Source organism: Colletotrichum graminicola (genome assembly GCF_000149035.1).
Source record: "Colletotrichum graminicola M1.001 genomic scaffold supercont1.60, whole genome shotgun sequence".
In the NCBI taxonomy this organism is placed as follows: Eukaryota; Fungi; Ascomycota; class Sordariomycetes; order Glomerellales; family Glomerellaceae; genus Colletotrichum; species Colletotrichum graminicola.
In genome coordinates, this window is record NW_007361064.1 from 30,724 (window position 1) to 55,174 (window position 24,451).

General features: G+C 52.8%; 7 protein-coding genes and 1 non-coding gene across 8 annotated transcripts; 6 read left to right on the forward strand and 2 right to left on the reverse strand.

The window, feature by feature from the left end:
* Positions 1-493: 493 nt before the first annotated feature.
* Positions 494-2,563, forward strand: GLRG_10382 (uncharacterized protein; the record flags this gene model as incomplete). The annotated part of the gene is made up of 8 exons (XM_008101067.1): positions 494-669; positions 729-854; positions 913-1,016; positions 1,067-1,179; positions 1,293-1,437; positions 1,503-1,834; positions 1,894-2,298; positions 2,375-2,563. The coding sequence occupies 8 exons, from the start codon at positions 494-496 to the stop codon at positions 2,561-2,563; spliced, it is 1,590 nt and encodes a 529-aa protein (XP_008099258.1).
* Positions 2,564-6,861: 4,298 nt separating this feature from the next.
* On the forward strand, positions 6,862-7,995 carry GLRG_10383 (fumarylacetoacetate hydrolase; the record flags this gene model as incomplete). Its single annotated transcript, XM_008101068.1, has 6 exons — positions 6,862-6,876; positions 6,925-7,164; positions 7,222-7,257; positions 7,309-7,653; positions 7,707-7,807; positions 7,863-7,995. The coding sequence occupies 6 exons, from the start codon at positions 6,862-6,864 to the stop codon at positions 7,993-7,995; spliced, it is 870 nt and encodes a 289-aa protein (XP_008099259.1).
* Positions 7,996-8,520: 525 nt separating this feature from the next.
* On the reverse strand, positions 8,521-8,603 carry GLRG_13261. Its single transcript has one exon. It is a non-coding gene; the product is annotated as a tRNA-Gly (tRNA).
* A 1,025-nt stretch (positions 8,604-9,628) lies between these two features.
* Positions 9,629-11,858, forward strand: GLRG_10384 (IBR domain-containing protein; the record flags this gene model as incomplete). Its single annotated transcript, XM_008101069.1, has 2 exons — positions 9,629-10,023; positions 10,388-11,858. The coding sequence occupies 2 exons, from the start codon at positions 9,629-9,631 to the stop codon at positions 11,856-11,858; spliced, it is 1,866 nt and encodes a 621-aa protein (XP_008099260.1).
* Positions 11,859-14,414: 2,556 nt separating this feature from the next.
* Positions 14,415-17,054, forward strand: GLRG_10385 (DNA repair metallo-beta-lactamase; the record flags this gene model as incomplete). The annotated part of the gene is made up of 1 exon (XM_008101070.1): positions 14,415-17,054. One exon carries the CDS (start codon positions 14,415-14,417, stop codon positions 17,052-17,054), a length of 2,640 nt encoding a protein of 879 aa, XP_008099261.1.
* Positions 17,055-17,360: 306 nt separating this feature from the next.
* On the reverse strand, positions 17,361-17,947 carry GLRG_10386 (LSM domain-containing protein; the record flags this gene model as incomplete). Its single annotated transcript, XM_008101071.1, has 4 exons — positions 17,361-17,392; positions 17,449-17,551; positions 17,677-17,824; positions 17,934-17,947. The coding sequence occupies 4 exons, from the start codon at positions 17,945-17,947 to the stop codon at positions 17,361-17,363; spliced, it is 297 nt and encodes a 98-aa protein (XP_008099262.1).
* A 390-nt stretch (positions 17,948-18,337) lies between these two features.
* GLRG_10387 (8-oxoguanine DNA-glycosylase) lies at positions 18,338-19,666 on the forward strand (the record flags this gene model as incomplete). Its single annotated transcript, XM_008101072.1, has 3 exons — positions 18,338-18,456; positions 18,513-18,849; positions 18,911-19,666. 3 exons carry the CDS (start codon positions 18,338-18,340, stop codon positions 19,664-19,666), a joined length of 1,212 nt encoding a protein of 403 aa, XP_008099263.1.
* Positions 19,667-20,265: 599 nt separating this feature from the next.
* On the forward strand, positions 20,266-23,919 carry GLRG_10388 (splicing factor 3B subunit 1; the record flags this gene model as incomplete). The annotated part of the gene is made up of 1 exon (XM_008101073.1): positions 20,266-23,919. The coding sequence occupies one exon, from the start codon at positions 20,266-20,268 to the stop codon at positions 23,917-23,919; it is 3,654 nt and encodes a 1,217-aa protein (XP_008099264.1).
* Between the last annotated feature and the right edge of the window lie 532 nt (positions 23,920-24,451).

The following is a 24,451-nucleotide window of genomic DNA, read 5'->3' on the forward strand; positions in this document are numbered from 1 at the left end:
AGTCCCCTGCCACGCACGTCACACGCCCCATGGTATGATATCTTGGCTGCAGTCTACCCGTGCCGGGCGATGTCCTCACTGTTGTTTGATGCGACAGTTGATTGGGGCCAGTTGGCCTCCGACCAGGACCTCGTGCAAAGCATCCCAAGGAAGTGGTTCCCGTCTGATATCCCTGCCCCCGGGAGAGAGACTATCTCGAGTTCCCTACCCTCCCAGTCCGATACTTCGTCTGAAAGCTCGCACTGTAGCTGTCTAGAGTCCTGTTTCGCTTGGAGTACTCCTCCTACGATCCACGGCTCCATATATTAGGCCTGTAGACCCGCGTCGTGGGATAACTTCACCTCCTTGTCCTGTCTTTCTCCAGTCAGCCTCTGATCCAACATACGGAAACTGCCTTGGCTCCTGCTTCCCTCGCCAGCAGAAGCGAATCACCAACGTTACGCACCACACACGCACACACATACGATCGTAAAGTCGTTGAGCCGTTGTCGATATGGGTTTCTTGAAGGGCCTGTCGCAGAAGAAGCCCAAGAGCGAGGTTGTCGCCCAAGCTCAGGAAGAGGCTCCCGAATTTGAGAGGGTCAACTGGATGAAGGACCCCGGTCTGCGAAAACTATACTTTTACGCAATCGTTCTTTGTATTGCCTCCGCAACCACCGGTTACGATGGGTATGTCGCGGATATAATTATTGCGAAATCGATGGCTCGCTAACCTCGTTTGTCAACAGCTCGTTCTTCAACTCCGTCCAGAACTTCGACTCGTGGGAGGAATTCTTCGACCACCCCAAGGGAGGTCAGCTCGGTCTTCTCAGTGCCTTCTACCAGATTGGCAGTTTGATCTCTATTCCCATAGTGTGAGTTACACCTGACAGAAAACAAGTGCGTAGATCTGTGTACTGACCGTGCGTGTAGTCCTTGGGTGGCAGACAACTATGGGAGAAGGATTCCTATCATCTTTGGCTGCGTAATCATGGTCGCTGGCGCCATCCTGCAGGGCGCCTGCCAGAACTTGGGCAGTACGTTTCCTGATTTACGGTTGTCTTGTTCAGAGGCTGACATTATGCAGTGTTCATGGGTGGCCGCGTCCTCCTCGGTTTCGGTAACTCTTTTGCCCAAATCGCCTCCCCGATGTTGCTCGCCGAACTGTGCCATCCGCAACATCGTGCTCGCCTGACGACGGTACGTACCTCACGCGACCTCGTTCCACGACTTTATAACCTCGAATGAAGCTATTCGTGATTTGTAAGCCCTGATGGGATGGATAGATATGCTGATATTCTTGTGTGCAATAGGTCTACAACTGTCTGTGGAACGTCGGTGCACTTGTCGTCGCTTGGCTCTCTTTCGGAACCGACTTCCTGGGCAACGAGTGGTCCTGGCGTATCCCCGCCATTGGTCAGGCTGTGCCCTCCGTCATCCAACTCCTTTTCATTTTCTGTGAGTTGTTCGGCCTCTTCGTTTCCGCAGAGGGCCCATCTGTTCAGTTACTAACTGTGTCTCAGGGGTACCCGAGTCCCCTCGTTTCCTCATCGCCAAAGACCGTCACGATGAGGCCCTCCAGATTCTGGGCAAGTACCACGCCAACGGTAACACCGACCACCCCACAGTTCAGTTCGAGTTCCGCGAGATTCGCGAGACCATCAAGCGTGAGATCGCCGCCAAGAACAGCACCAGCTACCTCGACTTCTTCCGCACCCCCGGCAACAAGTACCGCTTCATGATGCTCATCTCGCTCGGTCTCTTCTCCCAGTGGTCTGGCAACGCCATCATCTCCAACTATACCAACATCTTGTACACCAATGCCGGCATTGAGAGCTCTACCTCTAGGCTTGGCGTGGGTTCCCCCCTTCCACTGTCGATACCGAAAATGGCATTGCTAACACCATCTCGCAGCTCTCTGCCGGCCAGACTGGGCTCTCACTGATCGTCTCCGTGACCCTGGCCATGCAAGTCGACCGCTTCGGCCGCCGCCCCATCTTCCTCGCCTCCACGGCCGGTATGCTCATGACCTTCGTCTTCTGGACACTCTCCGACGGTCTTTTCGAAGAGTACGGCTCCCCCGGCTCCAACTACGCCATGATCTTCTTTATCTGGCTGTTCGGTTTCTTCTACTCCTTCGCTTGGTCAGGCCTACTCATCAGTTACTCCATTGAGATCCTGCCCTACAAGCTGCGTGCTAAGGGTCTCATGATCGTCAACCTGACCGTTCAGGCCGCCCTGACCCTCAACAACTACGCCAACCCCTACGCGTTCGAATATTTCAAGGGCCACACATGGAAACTCTACCTCATTTACACTGTAAGTTGCCCAACCCCTTTTCAGCCGCCCAGGACATCGCCCTCCCTGGCGAAAGGCCGACTAACGCCGACCACAGTGCTGGATCTTCCTCGAGCTCACCTTCGTCTACTTCTTCTACATCGAGACAAAGGGTCCCACCCTTGAGGAGCTCGTCAAGGTCATCGACGGCCCCGACGCTGAGGTCGCCGACCTCGATCTCGCCCAGGTCGAGCAGGAGGTCAAGATTGGCCACGAGGCCGAGGAATTGGAGCACAAACGCGGTTGAAGCATACATGAATAGCGTTTCAGTGCAAATGACCTTGCGCGTAGAGCTTGATAAATGAGCACAGACGAACATCCAGATTCCCCACCATCCGGTTTTGATGCACAGAGAGTCATGCGATATACACCTTTTAATCAATATGATCTACATTATAGACCTAAAACGTCTCAATCTCACCCCATTGATGGGTGATCTGCTGTGACAACATGTAAAACTTCGCTTGTAAGCATCCGAGGACCAGAACAGGTTCAAAGGTTTTTGTTATTTCACATCAAGGAAATGCTTGTGTGTTGTCGTATTCAGCCGAGTTGGACAGAAAACAACGCATCTTAGGGTAAACAGAATGGATACGTAGGGTTCCTCTAGTCCATGCCAACGTCGCCGCATCTATTACTGTTGAACAAAGCCATTTATGTTTTTCTTAGTCCATAAACCCTTCTTTTCCGCCGGCCCATAGTCACTGCGCTCTCGCCTCTCTAGCAGCTTTGGACTGCTGAATCTGTGCCTTAAGTTTCCTCGAGTCAGCTCGTCTTTTCCTCGCACGTTCTCTGACCGGATCTGGCTCATGATCGTCACCAAGAGTCTCAAATGCCTTCAGGTCCGCCAAGAATCGACGAATGCGGACGCCCGTTTTCAGTCGGATCCAAGCGTCTACCTCCTCATCACAGGCAGCGGATATTGCAATGTTGAGTCCTCGCAATACATCCCTGTCGTCAATGTCACAATCATCCTGCTCCTTGGAAACGGGTCCATTACCATCTCTGGACGTCTTGCAAGTTGGTTGTTCCTTAAGCGGCGAAATGGATTCTTTGCCGCTAGGAAGTGGGATCCCATCGTCATCCTTGTCCTCTCGAGCAGCAGTAGGCTGAGGTTGTTCTGTCAAAATTTGCTTCGGGATTGTTTCGCTCTCAGGCAGCTTGAATTCCCTTCTTTTCGTCTCTTGAGAGGCAGCCTCTATCGCAAGCTCAAGAGATGAAGAGGTGCTCAAGGTCAGTTTCCACGTAGACGGGAGATCTGCGTTTGATGAGACCGTCCCCTGACTCGCCATCGCGGATCGATTTTCGTAATCTGCCTCGGGGGTTTTGGGAGGCCCTTGCTGGCTTCGAAACATTCTTCTAGATTGAAAGATAGGCGGGTGTTCGAGCTCAGCTTTCGTGCCTTGTTGAATAAGAGCCTTTTCCCTAGCCTTTCTTTCGGGCTGATTGATGGATACCCTGAGGGGTTTCTTCACGGTTCCCCAAGGCTCCTTTGGCTCTGAAGAGATCCGACATGCGATCGGCTGCTTCGGAGCAGAGTCCTCATATGGAACGAATGTAGCAACTGCTGCTGTAATCGCCTTTTTGGCCACGGTATCTAAGGGCTTGCCGTCCGGCGCGACGTTCTCTTGACCAGTGAATACATCTAGTTGCGACTGTTTTCGAAGGCCTCTGAGACCTGAAGATTCGGTCGGCGGCCCGAGTTGTTTTCTCGATGTTTTAGGACGGGCTTCCGCTCTGGGTGGTATCGGCGGTTTTTTCTGTTCCGGGCTGCGACTTGATTTCTTGGGGTCCTTACTTCGTGGGCTCGGAGGCTCTACCTCGCCAACGGGTGGGAGAGTCTCACGCGGTTTCCGATAAGTCGACGGACGCTGCGCAGTGTCGCCATGCCATGTTTTGGCTCGAGCATCTCGAGTATCTTCATCTTCGCGAGAGTTAGCAAGAAGACACACCAACGACGGATCAAACCTACACCATCCTTTTAGGCCTTCCGTCCTTTGGGGATATACTGGCTGCCACTTTGCTAATAGCTTGTTTGGAGTGTCGATAGTTGTGGGCGTTGGAAGAGGAGGTGCTCGACTCGCAGGCATGTCTACTGATTGGTCCCTCGTATTCGGAAAGCAAGGGAGGTTGCAGCAATTGGATCTATCCTTTTTTGCCGGCACTTCATCGATAAAGGCAAGCTCCCAGGCTTCCGGTTGAGTGAAAGCAGCTTGTGCCCCAGAACTGGATGAGGTGGTGGAACCATCTGAAGGGCTCCTTAAGCCATTAAGCTGAAGATGGCCTGGTTCGCCTTCGCGTCGAGGTTGCTTGGTGTAACCCTTCGTCGGCGTTGCGAGCTTATCATCTGATACGGCGACCAAGTGTCGTTCCTTTACCGGAAGCATCTTTGGCGGCGACCGTTGCCGCTGCTGTACAGATGTTACTGCCAGACCGGCGGCCTGGAACTGGTCCTCATACGGAAGAAGTGCCGTCACTGTGTGAAGCGACATCACAGAGTCTGGCGTCGGGGTAGAGACAGGAAGGTTTCCGGCAGCCTCTCTGCGCTCGACATAAAGTTCAAGTTGTCGGGCGAAACGATCCACCTCTCGGCGGCGACTTGAAGTCCGAGAAGGCGGCTGTGGTGCATCCAGAGATCGGCTTGATATCCTTTTGGATGGCGATGCAAGAAGAGACACCTGGCTCTGCTGTGAAAGACTTCGGCGAACAGCCTCCTACAGCTGCGGGTCAGCGACGCCGAATCTTCTCTCGTGGGAAGATACCAATTCGCGGCAGTGGAAAGAGTGAGAGGGCTCCGGTACGGCCATGGCAGGGAACTCCCGATGTTTGGATGGACTAGAAGTAGGCGGCGTCTGGCGGCGGGCCTGAGGACGAACGGGCTTGGATCGGACCGGAGACCCTGAAAAACCGACAACGGGCCTGGTGTAAACATTCCGAGACCCTGTCAATCGACTGGGTCCAGCAAATTCGGGCTGCCGATGGGCCAAGGTGCCCTGTATATTTGGCGAACCGGAATTGGCCTCTTCGGAGTCTTTCATTGCAACGTACCACACAGGGGGTGTTCTTTGGATTGACTGTCTGTTTGGCTGTCGAGAATTCGGTAGTAGGGGCTGAAGAGCATCCGATGCCACCAGCTTGCGAAGTCTTTCCACCTCCCGTTCTTGGGCGATGGAAGTCGTAAGAGAGGTTGGAAAGGGTGCGTTCGCCCTCCTGGCAGAGACAGCTGTTGTCCGAGAGCGGGAAATCTTGCCCGAAGGAAGCCTTGCTTTACTAACTTGCTTCGCGTAAACAGCCTTGCTTTGCTGACGACGGAGACTCTCCACAGACGGGCTTATTGGGTTGCGGAAGACGTCCTCGGCTGCTTTGTGGGCCAGGTGAGGTGCGGGATCAGGAATGGGTGGTGAACAAGACGAAATACAATTACAGTCTCGGAAGACTCTGTCGCAATCAAGCATTGTCCATGCTCGATAGGTTGGGAAATATCAAAGCTGGATCCAAAGAAGAATTTGTGATGGTATCATGTGGTCTAGGTAGGTAGGTAACAAAACGTAGCATAGTAGAGACATGTGGTGATACAGAGGGGAAGCGTCGACTGCTATCGCCTGCGCCTGGGTTGTATGGCCGGCTCGGTTTCCTATCCGAAGACGCGGTTTCCCAGAAGTGCGTGAGGACGAAACCAACGTCAGAGCAATCAAGCTGCGGTTTCTTCATCGACTAACATCCTTGATGCTGGGCGAAGAGTACGTCTCGAGCTGACGACGGCCCTTCCGGAGCAAGTGCTCTACGACAGAAAAGTCGCGCTTGTCGACGGTGATGTACCTGTCAAACTCGGTCCTGACCATTGTTCAGTATGCCTCTCTGCATATAAATCCAATTCATGCACAAGCTTGCCTGGCAAATGTTTGAAAGTGAGGTTGCGCATTCTACACCAATGTTAGCTCTCACGTGCGGGTTGCTACCAAATTGAGACATCTCTCTCACCTCTGGCTTCTTGCGGATTTCCCGAAGGCATTGTCTGTATAGAGACAAAACCTCCCGTTGGAGGCCAGAAAGTCCGCGTCTTGCTACAGCCATTTTCAGCGTCAACTCAACAGGGATGCAGCGGAAGGTGGGGGGGTCCTTTGATGGTTCATCAAAGAAATCGTATCTGAGAAAGCTCGAGTCGTTGATGTCAGTCTAAGGAAAGAGCTCCGTTTCTCAGGCCGTAGAAAAGTGGGACATATACATTGGTCAACCAGATGACTCAGCGACCAGGGTGCCATTGATGGTGCGGATACATTAGCCGTGAACTGCTGCCGATGGTTTTAGTGATGCGCCATGCTCTCATGCGGCCGGGGTTTGGTTTGGCACCTAATAGGCCGTGGGCCCCTAGGTATCCTTACCTAGGTAGGTAGGAAGATGTGGGGTTTCAACAGCGTCTACCGCATGCTTCCCGATATTCACCTCATTCCATCACAACAACCTCCCATCGACTGTAGAACATTGTCCTCCTTCTTGTTTTTGTTTACCATTCAACATTGAGCTGTAGTACCTCAAATCGTGGAGATGGCTTCATTCTCGGTGAGTTGGCCATGTTTCTAGTTGCCCCCGTACTGACGCCATTGCTAGAGACTCGTCCGCTTCCTCGCCCGGGACGGCAAGACATACTATGGCGATGCTATCCTCCCCAGCGGCGTCACTGATATATCAAAGGCGAGACAAGCTCGTATTGTGACAGGTGACATCTTTGGGAGACACGATGTCACAGAAAACGTCGCCGACATTCGGCTGTTGTTGTCCCCCTTGGCTCCCGAACATGTCAAGACTGTGCGATGTCTGGGTCTCAACTATGCGAACCACGCAAAGGAGGTCAGCCCGCGTCTTATAGAAAACCATACCGCCAGGTTGATTGCTAACCGCTTGCAGTCGAACATGGCCATTCCCAAGTTTCCTGTTCTCTTCGTAAGTCCTTATCGTCCCATGTGGCGCGCTGCGGCAGACTGACGCAGCCAGTACAAACCGGCAACCTCCCTCGCCGGACCAAGTGACCCCATTCCCGTGCATCCGGTCGCGCAGACCGGCAGCACCTTGGACTACGAGTGTGAACTGGTCGTCGTCATCGGCAAGACCGCCGCCAACGTGCCTGAGGATCAGGCCCTCGACTACGTCCTCGGCTACGCCGTCGGTAACGACGTGTCCCACCGCGAGTGGCAGCTCCAGCGTGGTGGGGGTCAATGGTCGCTTGGGAAGGGATTCGACGGCTGGGCGCCGTTCGGCCCCGGCATTGTGACCAGCAAAGTCGTTAGGGACCCGCAAAATCTTAAGATCTTTACCAAGGTCAACGGGGAGACCGTTCAGGTGAGTGATACACCGCAGGTACGGATTAGGAGAGGAGCGTTGACGGTTAGTAGAACAACAACACCAAAGATATGATATTCGGCATCAAGAAGATGATCTCTTTTCTGAGCCAGGGTACTACCCTGCTGCCTGGGGACGTCATCTTTACGGGAACGTAAGTATAACAATAGAAACTACCGTTTGATGTCATTGGCTGACAGGAGGCACAGCCCTGAGGGTGTAGGCATGGGCCGTACACCTCAACTGTGGCTGAGGGACGGAGACGTTGTCGAAGTCGGCCTCGAGAATGTAGGCTCTTGCATCAACAAGGTGGAGTTCAGCAAGCTGAAGTCAAAAATCTGACGGGCCACTACATCGTGGTCAGCCTTGCTCATTTGATACGTTGTAATTGATATTCTTCTCCATTGCCAACCAACAGAAGACAGATGGATGCCAAGCATTCAGGAACGCCGCAAATTTGGCTGCATTTGAATCACGATTTCTCTCCATCTATCTAATCTCAAGTCCTTGGTTCGCTTGTTCGTCAAGTATATACCAAAATGTTGCTAGTGGACTGACTGATTATTGGGTCCGATGAGTCTTGGGCAAACCGACCGCATATCTAGCAAGGCATTCCTGCACATCGCACAAAGAAAATGACTTAAGCACTTCTAAACAGCCAGCATCAGACATTTGTCGTTCCATGAGAGTATGGTCGCGATTTTAGCCAGCAGAAGCATCCAGTAACAGGTGGTGCTCACCGGAAACCGAGGGTTTGTTCCATTTTGTTCCAACAGAAACAAACAAGCCTCGGCTTAACTGGTGACGAATGAAACCAGCAGAAAAAGAGGGAGATATATATGTCTTCGCTCCTGAGCAAAAGGAAATTGCAACCATCGGGACTCGAACCCGAGTCCCCAGCTTTCTGTTTGAATGGAAGGCTGGGATGATAACCCCTACACTATGGTTGCGTGTGTTTGCGGCGGTTGTTGCTATTGGCCGAGATCTGGGCGTATATGTAGGATGGTTCGGCAGGAGCACGGAAACGCCGCACTTTGGCTGCCTGCCGTCCAGTGGGGTAAGATCGTGTCTCTCCAGCCCCAAAGGAGTCGAATCGATCTGGCAACGTGGCTACGTGGAAAGTCACAATCAGAAAAAGCGATGGAAGACAATGTTTTCTTACTGGAGTTGTCAGCGGTGTCCCGACGTCTACGCTCCCATTTAGTCGGCTGCAGATAATAGTCATATAATAAACTAGCAAGTGTACGGCACGGCAGAGGCTGTACACCTTCGCACCAAAGAGCCGTCAATGAACAAACCCAAGGGTGCTCTTTTGGAACGCTCAGCTGCGGCTAAATGTACCCACCGGTCCCTTCGGTGGGCAAGTGCAGAAGTTGGTCAGCCTGCACTGCCCACGCGCTAATCAAATCAGATAGCCGAAACCACCCCGAGGACCACTGCTGCTTCCAACCTATGGCAAGACATATCCGCACCACTAACCAAGACCTGGCTAGCTGGTGCCTCGTGCGGGTGCAGTCTGCCTCGGATGTCTACTCAAACCAGTGATTCGCTGGTACGACGCACCAAACGTGCACTAATGCCTCTTCGGGATCACGCAATGCTGCTGTCGACATGCACCTCTATAGGCCAGCCAGGGCAGACTCTGTCTTGGGGGGGAGGTCAGACTGCCTCGTCAAATGTCATGAGGCTGAGAAGAGTCACTAGTTTTCCGGGCTTCTTGGCTTGGGCGACCCGCTAGTTCCATGCAACAAGTTTCGAGTACCTGGCGGGGTGGAAAGTCTATATTTCGCTCTCCCTGGCTTGCTGTAGGGCGTCAGGGTAGATGGCCTCATCTTCATAAGGTGGTAGCGGCTAGTGACTAATATTACTTTACCCTCTTGTACGACGCGGATCATCCTTTCTTCCTCCCTCCCTCCCCCTCTCTCTTTCTCTCTTTCTCTTTCACAGGTCTAGCACTACTACAACTGTCGCCGGGATGGAAGCTGCATCGTCTGTACCCTCCCGCCTGGAGGATTACGTAGGGTTCTACGGTGACCCCTTTGTGATTCCGTATGGCTATGAGGACGAGACCAAACTCTTAGAGGCCAACAAGGAACACAAAGGGAAATCTCCCACTGACGAACGCAAGCCTGAAATGGCGACAGCCGAGGCGGGGGGTGATATTGAATGGCCAAGGTATAGCCCGCCAGCCGCTCTCAAAACGGCGCCCAATATCAAGGACGCTGTGCTCCTTCAGGTCTTGCAGACCTCTATCGACAACATACAAGCAAAAGCCGTAGAAGAGCAAGCACGGCAGCTGGAAGAAGAAGCAAGGCAGCGAGAAGCAGAAGCAGACATAGCTTCAGGGGCCAGTAGCAAAGGAGCCGAACCGTATCTCCCTATCATCATCACAACCGAAGATGATAGATCTTCAGATATTCAATTAAACGAGAATCAGGGGGAAATCCAACCATTTCCGGAACTGGTGGGCAATCGCGGCGGCTCACTGGCCACTGGATTTGTTGTCTTTCCAATCCAACCAAAGAAGAAAGGCCGGTTTGCCTTGACCCGAGTCCTACAAAAGATCAGCGAAAAGGAGGGGAAAAGGAGATCGTTCAGATTTGGTTCTAATCCGAGTAAGACGAGCATAGAAGGGCCATCGGATACCAACTCTACGAATACCACATCTAGGAAGATATTAACTGTGTAAGTCGTCCGTGCTTAGTAGTGCCCTAATACTAACAGGAAGTTCTAGCGAGTGCGTATCATGCCTCGACGATTTTGATAAGAAGATTATGGTCAAAGTCACCTGTCACAGCTACTGCCACGACTGTTTCGAGAGACTCATTGCGACAGCGGTCCAGAATGAGCAGCAATGGCCCCCGAAGTGCTGTCTCAACGAGATCCCTTTCCGTACTATCCTGCGTTACGTCACCAAGGACCTAGGTAAGACCTACAAAGACCGTGCCGCCGAGTGGAAGCTCCCCGTCAGCGAGCGTATTTACTGCAACCAGCCAGATTGCAGTCTCTGGATCAGACCTGATCACGTGAATCAGGGCCTCCGCATAGCGCGCTGCGCGAACGCACACTGGACTTGTACCATCTGCCACGGCCCGCAGCACGATAACTCCGATTGCCCGCAAGACCGCGATTTGGCACTGACCAATGCCCTTGCCGAAGATGAGGGCTGGCAGCACTGCTCAAAGTGCCAGGCACTGGTCGAGCACCTGGAGGCGTGTCAGCATATGACTTGTCGGTGCGGATATCAATTCTGCTACGTCTGCAACCAGGTATGGAGAACATGCACCTGTACGATGGACCAGCTGAATGCTGTCAAGGCTGGGGCTGCAACAAGGCGGGAGGAGAGACTTCAAAGGGAAGAAGAGGCCGAGTCCGAGCTTCGAGACGCTCTACGGCAGATTGAGGAATTTGAGCGTGAAGAAGCGCTGAAGGCTGAGCTGTTGAGGCAGGAGACGGAGAGACGGGAAGAGGAGCGCCGGCAGCGCAAGATAGAAGAGCGTGTCCGCTTCGAAAGCCTCCGACGTCACGGAATCGAGGTCAAGTACCAGGACCTCCGGGCAATGCTTGATCAGATTCATGACCTGCAAGAAGTCCTTGTACGATACCAACACGACAAAGAAAAGGAGCTTGCGTCTCATGGAGCATTTACCTCCACAGCCGAACTCGAGGCAAAGCAACAAGCAGAGCATCTTGAGCTCGCCGAAACGGCCTCGCGGAAACTGGCCGCCAAGGAAAAGGCCCTCGCGACCGAGTACGGCCTCCGCGTATTAGAGGAGAAGAAGACAGAAGACGCCTACCTGGAACTCCTAGAAGACTTCTTTGCCAACAAGCCAAAGAGCGAAGCACGTGTCGAGGAGCTCATGAAGGATTTCCTTAAGAAGATGGATAAGGGGTGGCGGGTGTGGGGTAGATGGAGGACCGACGAGACTGCACGGTATAAGATGAAGGTAGACGAGGAGCGGGCCATTCGCGAGGAGTTCATGTACAGCGTGAAGATTCGACATGAAGAACGCGTAGAGAGCGAGCGGAGGGAGCTTGAAAGGAGACAGGTGGCTGAGTTGCGGTGGGTCACGCTTGTTGTTGCGGAGAGGGCGAGGCTGTTGGCCCAGATGGAGACTGTGGAGATAGAGGACGGAATCGATAGCTTCAGTGTAAATGGAAGCGAGGAAGAGGTGGTGGATGAAGTTGTCGCTGGACCTAGTTGACAATGGACTGGCGGCCTGGTCTATCTGGCCTTGGCCGCCATTGCCATGGTTGCCAGATCCTGGCTGGAGGGCTAGAACTAGTTGCACTCCATGGGTATGATCAAGCGCAAGCCGTTTCCAACCATCATTGCGTGAATATTTCGGTTCATTTAGGGCAGCTGCTATGCGGATGATGGTGAACTCTTCTCAGTATCTCTGACTAAGTACACGAGTCTTTCCCTCTCTCGGAGCCTTTAAAACATCAACCGCAGGCAAAAAACTCTTGTTGTATCAGCTTACACTTGATTCAGATTTTCGGTACTCGTTTGCTGGTGTGTACGAATCCTGTTACTGGTGCAAGAATAACCAGCTGAACGCCAGAAACATCTCGAGGACAAAAACAAGACCTCTGAAAGATACTGGTGGAAACGCGCTACAGTACAGATGGAATCCCCGTCCAATGGATGATGGCCTTCTTTCAGCTGTGATAATGACCCTATGTTCTTAGAGTCCCGTTGGCCTGAAAGGAGCATCGCAACAGAATATATGCCAAATAGTTTGACTTACTTCGTCGCAGTTCAAGGCTCTTAGCAGAGAAGATAACAGACGCATTGTCATGTGGGCTCTTCATATGGACTAGGAGCTGCTGGCGCTTTCTTTCTTGGCAAAGGGCTTTTTGTCGTTAACATGACTTTGTCAAGTCCTGAGATTTATAACAGTACCTGCTTCAGGATTCAACAGCACTTGCATCGAGATGAAACCCAAAGCATCGAGGCAGAGACGGGCACGACAAGGTGGCTTTGATATACGCAACGTCGACAACCATGTGCTGTTTACATCTTCCTGCCTGTTATAGCTTACCTCCCTCGTCTTTCATCACTCATGTCGCTGGGACATACTCAAGGTGCTCACACAGAACCGTCTCTATACCCCATCTTTCCATCATCTACCACATATCCCTCGTCATTACCGTCCCCGGGAGTACTCAAATAAACACCGTCTGGCAAGTTTCGGCTTTTTTTTTTTTTGAGGCAAAAACATCAAGTTTCATTTTACGAACCTGCGTTGAGTGCAAAAAAAGAAGAAAACCCCGACGTCTGGGTTATTCGACAAAAACGCATTCAAGATGACTGATGGGAACCATACCATTGGCAGTCATGTCCTGACAGGACACGCTCATCGGATTGACCATAAGAAGGCCCGGGATTTCAGATTCATGCTGGATATGTGCTGTTGGTTTGACCTCGCTCTCGTATTCACTGCTCTTCAGATCGCTTTCTTCGTCGCCTTCGCGCTCATGCCACACCCAGAAGGCCATGCCCTTGAGGACTGGCTTAGCCTCATTCGCGGATTGCGCATCACGGCTGTCTTATTCTACGAACTACCTTTCATATTTCAAAAGACTCAGTAGATTTCCATCTGTCACCAACACCGTCTTCCAAGCAATACGACCGAATTCGGATCGACAATAAGCTTGGTTCAACAGCTCATCCTCATCGGGACTGTCGAGCCCCAGATGATTCAGCTGTGGCACGCTCATCAACTAGAGGAGTCCCTGTTTGGACAGAGTACGGGGATCTTGCTGACAGCGTTTGTCGTCGTCACGGCAATTTTCGCGGTGCGGAAAATGCTTGTACGCTTCGTCTTTCTCATCGATCTTGCAGTCTACCCCAAGTCGAAACAGCAATAATGAACGAAGGACAACCAAAGACATACGGCATTATGGTACGATCAAGACAGAAATGCCCAGGCATACAGAAAGCAGGTAGGAGACTATCTGCCCGTGACGAGACAGAGACTGAGCCAAATCATTGAGGCGGTTTACGCAAGTTAAGATCGAGAAGGAGGGTTCATTCGCCCCTATCATGAAGCCGATGCCGCCGTCATACCTACCTTGAAAAGTCAAGGCGTCACACCATCGACCACAGGTTTGGGTGTTTCTTCTGGCACGATACTCCAAACTTTATGTGGCTCGAGTCCTGTGAACTCACGCGTTGCAAAAAACATACTGGATCTCCTAGCCCAGCTGTCTCAATATGAGCATGCGCTGTATGGAGGTTTTGTTGATCAATACTGGGAGGTCTGAACCACACAAACACCCTGACAACATTTATACAAAAAGGCTAATAAACCTGGCAGGCCGTGAGGATCAAGAATAAAAAAACAAAAGGCAAGAAGGACTAGCCGGAAACAGTACAGGTTGAGACCATTGAACCGGGAATGGTTGTCGAGAGTTGTATTACCACCTTTAATGGAAATGAACATGCCCAGACCTGCTGCAATTAAGCGTGACGGTCACGTGCTCGAACACGCGACCTCGCGACGAAGTTTGATCGGACTTGCCAGGGTCTCCGCGCTTTTCGTGTTTCTGAAGGGTCCAGATCTGAACGTCATTCCTTCCCCCTACTACTTTTTTGAATTCCGAACCCCCCTTGCCCACTTTCGCCCCCAACTTGAAAAGCGTGATGCGGGTGTAGCTACCTATCAAACGTAATTCAAACCATATTTGCCTCCTCTCATTGCTTATTTTGTTGCTCTACTTTTATATGCTTGTCATCGCAACTGCACATCTCAAGGATGGGGCCATCGTCGTCGTCGTCGGCAGCACGGAAGCGAACCAACACTCCAAAGAAACCCTTGACTAAGCCTCCACCTTCGAAGAAACCCGCCAGACCGAATGCTAGCATCTTGAATTTTTTCCAAAAGGCCGAGAAGCCCGAACCTACTCTCTTCTTGGATGGTCACGACAAGCTCGCAGTCTGCCAAAACGGAGAAACCGATGAACCGGAGATATACGATACTGAACCGTGGGAGGAGGAGGAGAGGTTCAACGAGGTCGAGGCCCCACTCAAGAAGAGAAGGTTAAGTCAAGATGCAGAGGAAATGGAAAGAGAACAGCTTGTGGAGAAGAAGTCTGAAATACCTATACAATCCGACCCAGTTCCATCATCGTCAGCCTCGGAGGCGAAGCCTGCAAAGAAACAATCGACGAAGCGTAAGGGTCCCTTTCTCGACGATTCCGACAGCGAGGACGTAGTTTCGACATATAAGACGCCATTCCTAGGCAATATGCCTAATCGACCGCCCATTATCCCGCCCGTCCATTCGGAGGTAAACATAACACCTCCTGTCAAGTCAGAAGACGAAGGCTCAATGCTGCCGGTTCTGACGGAGGGGGAGGAGGCAACACCCCCTATCAAACAGACCAACTGCGCGCCACCGCCATTGAAGGTTGAGAACTCAATCGATGCCGAGTTTGCAAATGTTGACGAGTTTGGTGACCCAGACGAATTTCCCGATGACCGCGACTTTGGTGGCGAAGAGTACCGCATGATGCAGTATATGGAGGAGCAGGCTCGGTTGGAGGCTGAAGCTGAGAATGGCGACACCGGAGATAGCACTTATGACGACTTCGACGCTCCTGCGCGACACAGTGATGCCATTGTGGCCAATTGTCCAATATGCGACGGCAGCCTTGCTGGCATTACATCCGACGAGGCAACACGACATGTCAATGCCTGCCTCGATGGCAACCCAATCCCGCTTCCCCAGCCCAAAGAAAGCAAAAAGATTAAAACACAAGTTATTGCTAGACCGCCAATCCTTGACTGTCCCGAAGTTAGCAAACGATTCGCGCGCGCAGCTATTCCTCGAGAAGGCCAGGCCAGCCCCTTCAACCTGAGCGAGGTAGAAAATAAGCCAACCTCGGCTTTCAGCAAGTTGATGTCAAGCCATGCTGAAGACGCGGCATGGTCCGGTGCCGCTGCCGCAGAACAATCGGCACGCGGAAAGCCTGCGTATCAGCGAACCTGTCCGTTCTACAAGATCATGCCTGGGTTCTACATTTGTGTGGATGCCTTTAGGTATGGTGCGGTCAAGGGATGCAATGCATACTTCTTGAGCCACTTTCACAGTGACCATTACATTGGTCTCACTGCGAACTGGACGCATGGCCCTATATACTGCAGCAAGGTTACAGGTGACCTTGTCAAGATGCAGCTGCGCGTTGCCGCCCACTGGGTCCGGCCTCTCGAGTTCGATGAGACAGTTGACGTACCGGGCACCGATGGCGTGACTGTAACTATGATACCAGCAAATCACTGCCCAGGGAGCTCCCTATTCTTGTTCGAGAAGACCATGGGAAAGGGGCCGAGTGCAAAGAAACAAAGAATACTGCACTGTGGCGACTTCAGGGCCTGTCCAGCACAAGTTGCGCATCCTCTTTTGAAGCCCGAAGTGCAAGACTCCATTTCTGGTAAGGTTCGGGAGCAAAAGATTGATGTTTGCTATCTGGATACAACTTACCTCAACCCCCGCTACTCATTCCCCCCCCAGAACGATGTCATCAAGGCTTGCGCGGATATGTGCAAATCATTGGCTCCAGATCAGCCACCGGGGTACAACTCTTGGGACAGAATAAGCAGAGAGGCCGGTACGGAAACCGTCAGCAAGTTCTTCACCAAGACGAATGTAGAAGGGGAGGCTTCGAACCCCAAGCCTAAGAATGTCCCCAGAGAGCGCCTTCTTGTCATCTGCGGCACCTATTCGATCGGCAAAGAGCGTATCTGCAAGGCCATCGCGCAGGCTTTGGGCAGCAAAATTTTTGCTTCCAAGTCGAAGATTCGGATCTGCTCGAAACTTGGAGATCCAGAGTTGACAGCGCTCATGACAGACAACCCGTACGAAGCTCAAGTTCACATGCAAATGCTAATGGAAATCCGAGCGGAAACTCTGCAGGAGTATCTCAACTCGTACAAGCCGCACTTCAGCCGCATTGTCGGTTTCCGCCCCTCTGGTTGGAACTACCGACCACAAGGGGCCAGCAAAGCGGTCACGGCTAATACACAACCCGGGACTATTCCAACAACACAGATCTTCCAGGGCAAGGCGTGGCGGTCACGGTTCGGAGCAAAGGACTTTGTGGCACAACGTGGCAGCACCAAGGAGGCCATGTGCTTTGGAGTGCCCTACAGTGAGCATAGCAGCTTTCGGGAGCTGGCGATGTTTTTAATGTCATTGCGCATCGAGAGGGTCGTTCCCACAGTCAATGTTGGCAGCGAGGTGTCAAGGAAGAGAATGAAGGGCTGGATCGACAAGTGGCTAGCCGAGAGGAGGAAGGGCGGCCTCCTTCGTCCCCTCGAGGGGGAAGAGAATGAAGGCACGGTGGTTACGCTTTGGGATGGTAAAGACGGCCGCGGAGGAGGCGTTTGGTGGTGATTTCTTATCATATGGTGGGAAACGTAATGAGTAATGAACAATGAGTAACCCTCGGTAGGGCGTACAAATCCTTTGAACAGTGGGTTTCGTAGATTTCTGGCTGGATATCGGATTCTCCCGCCTTTTTCGCATCATCGTCTAGTCAGAGTGTGAAAAACGCCCACGAACCCTGTTGAGCTAGCACATCTAGTAGCTAGGCACTGGCCTTCCATTCCTGACTTTCGTTGACCGGCTTTTGTAGTGCCCCGGCCATGTCATGATTTTATGTCCCCCGCCAACAGCATATCATTCCCAAGAGCCAGTGGCCTATTTCGCCTTTGCGGCCTGGGCAGCAGCCTCTGCGGGATTCGTCAGCGTCACGCTTGCACACACGCGAAAGACGTTGGGGACTTACCTCTCCGCGTCGCGTCTTCCAAGAGGGGCACGTCTACAGAACCGGCGGGAAGGTGGACATAGCGTACGACAGAGCCACGGATGAAGACATTCTTAACAGAACTCTTTCGACATGTTTTCGTTAGTTAAAAAGTTTGTGGGGCCTCTAGCCGAGATGATGGAAGGGAGACACCGGCGGTGGAGGGGCGAGCGCTTCAGGAAGAAGAAGAAGGGTGGCTAGGTGACTGACCAAGTGCGGATACTTGAGCTCCTCGACAACTGAAATCTCTTCCAGCTTGATATTGAGGTACTGGTCGACGCTCTTGAGGACACCGCGGATTTGGATGTCGTTCTTGAGCTCGACAGTGACCTCGTGGTCTATGAGCGTCTTGAAGAAACTGGGTTGAGGTATTGACACGTTAGTCTGTGCAGGCCCTGATAAGGACCATGGCGGCTCACGAACACGAAGAAAGGGTTCGCCGTGCCTAGATGAGTTACAAAACGTACCTGAAGAAAAGCATGGTGGGCAGTTGGGGTGGATGCTGGTCGTAATGAGCCGCTCAGTGATGTCGTGATGCTCTTGAGCTGAGTGCGAAAAGGTGTGGAGCCCAATGTACAGTGCAGAAAGACAGTGTAAACAACATTATTCTGGTCGCCCATTGATCGCGCAGACTGTGATGTGGCTGAATGAATGTGGCTGGTTAGTCCCGAACTCCAATTTGGGATGTGGGTGGCGACTGGCCGCTGAGTCGCCAGGTCGTTAGGGGAAGAACTCACTTGATGAAAGCAGCGGCTTCACCCCTCCATTGACAACCGACGAATCTGCAAAATTATCTCCCCATGTTACGGATTGGGAATCCCCTCTAGCTTGATTTCTGACTGAGCTTGATAGACTCAGCAGGACCTTGAGCATGTCCATAGCCAGAGTGACTGAGTGGCGCAAACTGCCTCTCAGTTTGGCCGAGCTTTGCATCGACACAACCCTGCGATGCGGTCAATCGTTCCGATGGCGCAAAATCAATGACGAATGGTTAGTTGAATGTGTTAAACCACGCACGAAACGTACCGTACTAAACACGGGCCCAGGTGCTGCACATTATACGGTCGGATCGTAGCGCTGAAGCAAGATCCAACTCACTTGCATTACAAGGTCACTTGGCCTGTAAAGCCGACTTACCCGCTTACACCACCAGTCGCCGATGGCGAAGTCAAAGACGACGATACCGAAGATTTGTTGCGGCACTATTTGAGTCTTAAGCTAGATCTCAAATCTTTGTACGAACAATGGTCAGAAGCAGATCCGAACTTTCGCAAGAGGGCCCCTGAATTCGGGGGCGTCCGTATGCTGAGCCAAGATGCATGGGAAGCTCTGATATGCTTCATATGCAGTAGCAATAACAACATTCCAAGGATATCACAGATGGTGAGCCAGCGACATGTCGGTAGCAGGACGCCACGGTATTTAGATGCTTACTCTGGGATAGGTCCATAAACTCTGCACGCACTACGGACCACTCATTGGCCATGTTGGAGATGAGCCGTTCCATGACTTTCCGACGCCAGAAGCTCTGACGGGAAAGTCAGTAGAAGCGCATCTCAGAGAGCTCGGCTTCGGCTACCGGGCGAAATACATTGCGCAGACGGCGTCGATCATCGTGAAGGACCGGCCAAAGGGTTGGTTTGAGAGCCTTACAAACCCGGAGAACCCATGCTATAGAAGACCCCAAGGAGGCTCTGAGCTACCCCAGTACACATATAAAGAGGCGCATGAGCAGCTCCTCCAGTTGGCCGGCGTTGGGCCCAAGGTAGCCGACTGTGTTTGCTTGATGGGTTTGGGCTGGGGTGAAGCTGTGCCGGTGGACACACACGTCTGGCAGATTGCCCAACGGGACTACAAGATTGGCAAGAGCAAGACCAAAACTTTCAATAAGATGATGTACGACGCCGTCGGTGACCACTTCAGGGAGCTCTGGGGTAAGTATGCAGGCTGGGCGCACTCTGTGCTGTTTACGGCGGACTTGAAGACGTTTTCTGAGCGGACGGTGAAGAAGGTGGGGGAGGGACAAACGATGATAGTGAAGAAGGAAGTTAATTTTGATGAGGACGCACCGATGCCGGGCAAGAAGCGCAAGCTCATGAAGGCGAAGGTGAAGGTCGAGGTGGATCACGAGATGTCGGAGACGGTGTCAAAGGGGTCGTCGCCCAAGCGGAGAAGGACTCGGTCGCAGACACAGATATAAGGTAACTCGTGAGAGATGCCGGGTTCTCGTCTCCTCCTCCCGTTCTTATTCTCCCTTTTTCTCTCTCTCGGTATTCGGGCCGGTAAGGTTACTGGACCTCTAGTCATCATTTGACTGCTGGTATGCAATATTTAAAATGGTTATCCCATATAATTGTCATTGCCGGATTGCTTCATCTTTTGTGTCGAGTTGCTAGGTAGTAGACTCAAGCCTGACAGCTCCGACCAATTCTAGTTCGGTAGATTTAATATGAGAGAGAAAATTGAAGGACTTGATTCCCCAACCAAAACGAAAACGCTGGTTCTGTCACTGTTGCGATTCTTTCGATGTTGAGGTCTGTAAGCTAGGTACCTACTTGGGTAGGTACCTTAGGTGGGGTATCTAGGCGTTTCTCGGCTAAAGTTCGGGCGTCGAATTTCAGGTGGCGTTCGAGACAGCAAAGCTTTTGCCTGCGCAGATTGCAAACTCCTGCGACGACTCCTGGCTCCCCTGTCAGCCTCATCAGTAACAAAACAACAATTACTGATGCGCGCCGCCATCGTCGATCGACCACTTGCAACTTCACAAGTGACATGAAGCCACAATACCCATAATTCAAAATGTCCGACGCAGACTTCGAGACCGTCCGGAAGCTTCAAGCGGAGCGCAACGCTGCCGCCGCTGCGAAACAGGGCTCGCGCACTTTCGACCCGACCACCCAGCGTGCCGACGTTGGCACCAAGCAGAAACTCACCGATAGCTTCGATACCGATCTGTATGATCGCAATGGCGTCGACAAGTTTGCCGGATACAACACGTCCATCCCTGCCGGCGATGACGATGACGACGAGATGGAGGGCACCGACAACACGCGCCGTCTCGTCGGCCAGTACACGGCTTCACGTGACATGATTGACGAGTTCGCACGCGGTGACGGCGTTGAGGAAGACGACCCCTTGGCGGGTCGTGGCGAGAAGAGCAATCGAATCACCGATCGCGAGACCGACTACCAAAAGCGCCGGTTCGACCGCGCCCTCTCTCCCGTTCGAACCGATGCCTTTTCCAATGGCGACAACCAGGATGGTTCCAGCTACCGCGATATCATGGCGAGAAGGGAACTTGAGAAGGAGGAGGAGGAGGTTGCCCGCAAAATCAAAGCCAAGGTCGCAGCCGGACCCGAAGAGGACGGCAACATTGCCCAAGCGACTTTGAAGGATGATGGCAAGGAGAACGCCGAAGCAAACTCAGCTGACGCTGCCTCTGCTGGAAGGAAGCGTAAGAAGAGATGGGATGTCTCAACCGTGCAAGCCGCGGATGAGGAAGCTCCCCAGTCTTCCGAGCCTGCGAAATCGAAGCGCTCACGATGGGACCAGACCCCGTCTTTGGAGTCCGCTGACGCGCCGAAGAAGCGATCAAGATGGGACCAGGCGCCCTCTGCCACCCCCATGGGGAACCAGGGGCTTGCCACACCGATGCATCCCTCGCAAGCGGGCAGTGCTGTCCTCCCTACGACCTTCGGAACGGATATTTCAGGACGCAATGCGCCTCTGAGCGACGAGGAACTGGATATGCTTCTTCCCGGCGAGGAGCAAGGGTACAAGATTCTCGAACCACCTCCAGGATACGCCCCGATCCGTGCTCCCGCCCACAAGCTCATGGCTACGCCAGCGCCTCAAACCGGTTTCATGATGCAAGACCCCGACTCTGTCAGGCTAAGCGGAAAGCCTGTGCCGGCAGAAATCCCAGGCATTGGCGACTTGCAGTTCTTCAAGGCCGAGGACATGGCGTACTTCGGTAAGCTGACCGACGGATCTGACGAGAACAGTTTGAGCGTGGAGGAAATGAAGGAGCGGAAGATTATGAGGCTGCTCTTGAAAGTCAAGAACGGTACTCCTCCAATGCGTAAAACTGCTCTGAGACAGCTCACCGACAATGCCAGGCAGTTTGGGGCCGGTCCGCTCTTCGACCAGATTCTTCCGCTGCTCATGGAGAAGACTTTGGAAGATCAAGAGCGACATTTACTCGTCAAGGTCATCGACCGTATTCTTTACAAGCTCGATGATCTAGTGCGGCCATATGTTCACAAGATCTTGGTCGTCATCGAGCCGCTGCTCATCGACCAAGACTACTATGCAAGAGTGGAAGGCCGTGAGATCATTTCCAACCTCAGCAAAGCAGCTGGGCTGGCCACCATGATCAGCACGATGAGACCAGACATTGACCATGTCGACGAGTACGTCCGAAACACAACCGCCAGAGCGTTCGCTGTGGTTGCGTCCGCTCTGGGCATCCCAGCTCTGCTGCCTTTTCTCCGAGCCGTCTGTCGAAGCAAGAAGTCATGGCAGGCTCGTCACACCGGCGTCAAGATTGTACAGCAAATTCCCATCCTAATGGGCTGTGCCGTCCTGCCACACCTGAAGGGTCTGGTCGACTGTATTGGCCCTAACCTCAATGACGAGCAGACAAAGGTCAGGACCGTTACCAGTTTGGCCATCGCTGCGCTTGCCGAAGCATCGAACCCTTACGGTATCGAGAGTTTCGACGACATCCTCAACCCGCTGTGGACCGGAGCTCGCAAGCAACGAGGAAAGGGCCTGGCAGGTTTCCTCAAAGCCGTGGGCTTTATCATACCTCTCATGGACGAGGAGTACGCCAACTACTACACCAGTCAAATCATGGAAATTCTCCTTCGCGAGTTCTCCTCACCGGATGAGGAGATGAAGAAGGTTGTCCTGAAGGTGGTGTCTCAGTGCGCTGGTACTGATGGTGTCACTGCAGGCTACCTCAAGGAGCACGTCCTGGATGAGTTCTTCAAGAGCTTCTGGGTGCGGCGAATGGCGTTGGACAAGCGCAACTACAGGCAAGTGGTCGAAACCACGGTTGATATCGGCCAAAAGGTCGGCGTCAGTGAGATTTTGGAGAGAATCGTGGTGAATCTCAAGGATGAGAGCGAGGCCTACAGAAAGATGACCGTTGAGACGGTGGAGAAGATTGTTGCAAGTCTGGGCGCCGCAGATATCGGTGAGCGTCTCGAGGAACGCTTGATCGACGGTATTCTGCACTCGTTTCAGGAACAAAGTGTGGAGGATATCATCATGCTCAACGGGTTTGGGTCTGTTGTCAACGCCCTTGGGTCACGCTGCAAACCTTACCTGCCACAAATCGTCAGTACTATTCTGTGGCGGCTGAACAACAAGTCGGCAACGGTTCGACAACAAGCGGCCGACCTTATTTCGCGAATTGCCATGGTCATGAAGCAATGCGGAGAGGACGCCTTGATGGGCAAGCTCGGAATTGTGCTCTACGAATACTTGGGTGAAGAGTACCCCGAAGTTCTCGGGTCCATCCTGGGAGCCCTGCGTTCCATTGTCACGGTCGTCGGTATCACGCAGATGCAGCCTCCGATCAGGGATCTCCTCCCTCGACTCACCCCTATTCTGCGCAACCGTCACGAAAAGGTCCAGGAAAACACAATTGATCTGGTCGGTCGTATCGCCGACCGTGGACCCGAAAGTGTCAACGCTCGCGAATGGATGCGCATTTGCTTCGAGCTGCTCGACATGCTCAAGGCGCACAAGAAGGGCATCCGTCGTGCTGCCAACAACACATTTGGCTTCATCGCCAAGGCCATTGGTCCCCAGGACGTCCTTGCCACGCTGCTGAACAACCTTCGCGTACAGGAGCGTCAGTCTCGTGTCAACACGGCCGTCGCCATTGGAATCGTGGCCGAGACTTGTGCTCCTTTCACCGTTCTCCCCGCCCTCATGAACGAGTATCGCGTTCCGGAGCTGAACGTGCAAAATGGTGTGCTCAAGTCTCTGTCCTTCCTGTTTGAGTACATTGGCGAGATGGCCAAGGACTACGTCTACGCCGTTACCCCTTTGCTCGAGGATGCGCTCATCGACCGCGACCAGGTCCATCGCCAGACGGCGGCCTCGGTCGTCAAGCACATCGCGCTTGGTGTTGTCGGTCTGGGCTGCGAGGACGCCATGATCCATCTTCTCAACCTCCTGTATCCGAACCTGTTTGAGACGAGTCCTCACGTTATTGACCGCATCATCGAGGCCATCGAGGCCATCCGTATGGCCGTCGGTCCCGGTGTGGTCCTCAACTACGTCTGGGCGGGGTTGTTTCACCCGGCACGCAAGGTACGCCAGCCCTACTGGCGGCTATACAACGACGCCTATGTCCAGGGTGCCGACGCCATGGTGCCGTACTATCCCAACCTGGACGAAGAGAAGGTGGACAGGTCGGAGTTGGCGATCATGCTCTAGATTGCTCGTGGGGTCTGGCAGGGATGAGGGGGTAAAATGCGAGAGCGGGAAGACAAGGTTCAACATTTTTTCTTTTCTCCTAGGGTGTTCTTCTACATACAATATCCAAGAAGGGATGTGTTATTTTTTCCGACGACCGGCCCACACAGTCTACATACCATCTTAGTAGAGAGGGTTACGTCCGAAAGCGGGAGTCCGAGAAGACCAGAGACTGAGAGGAGGACGGATGACTGGGCAGTAAGCGGTGTATTTTTCGCATCGAGGGGGGGCGCGCAGGGTAGCCAGCCATTGTACTTGAGTCATAATACTCGCATCCTGTAGGATTCTCTCTTGTTGGTGGAGCATTTTTTCGAGCAACAACCAAAAAAAACTGAACGGCGTTCTAAGATGGGAAGTAAATAATCCACTATTCATTCGTTGCCCTTTCTCATCTCGAAACAGGATCCATTTGTTGTTCCGAAGGGTTTCCTCCAACCTCGTGCCCAACTTGCCCTTCAGAAAATGCCCATACGCTCGCTGTAATATGACTCGA